General features: G+C 62.6%; 1 protein-coding gene across 1 annotated transcript in view; it reads right to left on the bottom strand.

Moving 5' to 3' along the window:
- Positions 1–624, bottom strand: part of HPDL (4-hydroxyphenylpyruvate dioxygenase like) — a 6,609-nt gene extending 5,985 nt beyond the window's left edge. Inside the window, exon 1 of the mRNA XM_005423126.2 lies at positions 1–624. This exon is cut by the window's left edge and continues 653 nt beyond it. Within this exon, the coding sequence (XP_005423183.1) occupies positions 1–611 (611 nt within the window). The 5' untranslated portion in view covers positions 612–624.
- Positions 625–1,683: the final 1,059 nt, after the last annotated feature.

Below are 1,683 nucleotides of genomic sequence, written 5' to 3'. Positions count from 1 at the left end.
GCTGTCGCCAGGAGGCGTTGAAAGCCGAAGCAGCGCTGGTACCAGTCCAGAGCCGCCCGGGCCCCGCCCCGGCGGCACACATACGTGATGTGGTCAAAGTGAGTGATCCTGATCCCATCCCCTGTGGCTGAGGGGGCTCCTTGGATGGGCTGGAAGCCAGGCAGGAAGAGCCCCCGGTAAGAGGATCGGTCCAAAAGGGTGTGGCTGATGTTGCCCACCACAGAGCTCACCACACCGTAGGTGACAGAACCACCCTCATCACTCAGCTCAGTGGGGGGCACCAGCAAGGAGCATCCCTGGCTCTGCAGCCGCTTGCAGAGCCCCGGCACATCATCCACCTCGAAGCAGACGTTGGAGGCCGTGCCCAGGGTGGGCTGGGGATCTACGTCATAGAGAAAGTCGTGGGATGAGGTGACTTCCCGCGCAGGTGCCAGGCGCTCGTTGACGAGGAAGATGGCAGATTCCCGGCGCAGGGCCAGCTGCCGGACACGCGGCGTCTCCCGCACGGCCACTGGCTGGAAGCGAAAGGTGTTGGCCAGGTGCTGGCCCCAGCCCTGCCTGTAGGGCAGGTGCAGGGAGATGAAGCAGGGGCGGCTCAGTGAGGCTGCCATGGCTGGGCAGGCTGTGGGGAGGAGGCAGGGGGTCAGAGGGGCTGCTGGGCCTGGGGAAAAGCCTTTCCCTCACCTTGCACAGAGCCCACCTGTGTTTGCAATCACACAGGCATATGGGTGTAACCTCGCACCTTTTACATGTGTGATTTTAAATAAGTGGGTCTCAGGAGCCAGTTTGCACTGTGAAAGGGCACCCTCCTTTGGGACCAGCTACAAAGAGCTGCCCAAGGATACCAAGCCCTCCTGCCAGCCTCCCACTCTGCTGCCTGGCCCCATGCTTGAGGTCCCGGAGCAGGAAAGCCCCAAGCCCTGGATGCAGCCCTGCGGGTCCCCTCTGGAGCCACGTGTCCTTTGGGAGTGCTGCAGGGAGGTCAGTGGGGATTCCCAGTGGAAGAGGTGTGCTGCACGTGTAAGCAAGATTATGGGGACAAGGGTTATGGTGGGAATGTCCTGTACCAGGAACACGGACTGGTAAACACGAAGCAACACACTGGTTACAGCTAAAACGCTCCTGTGCTGCCCCAGCGCCTGTCAGGTGTGTCCCACCAGTGGAGGGGAGCAGTGGGGTCATGACAGGCTGATGTGCCCTTCCCCTCCCCAACAAGGACAGCCATGGTCTCTGCTACATGTGGAGCCACCATGCTCTCTGCTACAGCCTGGGAACGATGACATTGCCCTAGAGGCACAGAGGAGGGACACTTCGGGAAAGTGACCTTCCTCTCCACCCATCCAAGTATCTGTGATGCTCAAGGGGGAAAACAGATCTGCCCAAAACCCCAATCGGAATCACCTCTCCAGAGCACCCACTGATCCCATGGCATGCACCAGCCGCTCTAGCCAGTCCTCACAGGTGTGCACTGGGCTGGGGGCACGCACCTGCTCAAATATTCCCTTTCCCCTGCCCGCCTGAAGGGGCTGTGTGCACCGAGCTCTCCCTGCTCCTTCCCACCAGCCCAGGGCGGAGGGACCGCGTGGAGCCCGGCGAGCACATGGGCGCTCCTTCCCTCCGGCCCCGCTTCCCGCTGCGCCCCGCGGCACCGGCTCGGTCCCCGCTCCGCTCCCGCCGGCCCCG

The sequence above is a fragment of the Geospiza fortis genome, unplaced genomic scaffold (genome assembly GCF_000277835.1).
Source record: "Geospiza fortis unplaced genomic scaffold, GeoFor_1.0 scaffold333, whole genome shotgun sequence".
In the NCBI taxonomy this organism is placed as follows: Eukaryota; Metazoa; Chordata; class Aves; order Passeriformes; family Thraupidae; genus Geospiza; species Geospiza fortis.
This window is presented reverse-complemented; position numbering and strand designations above follow the sequence as displayed.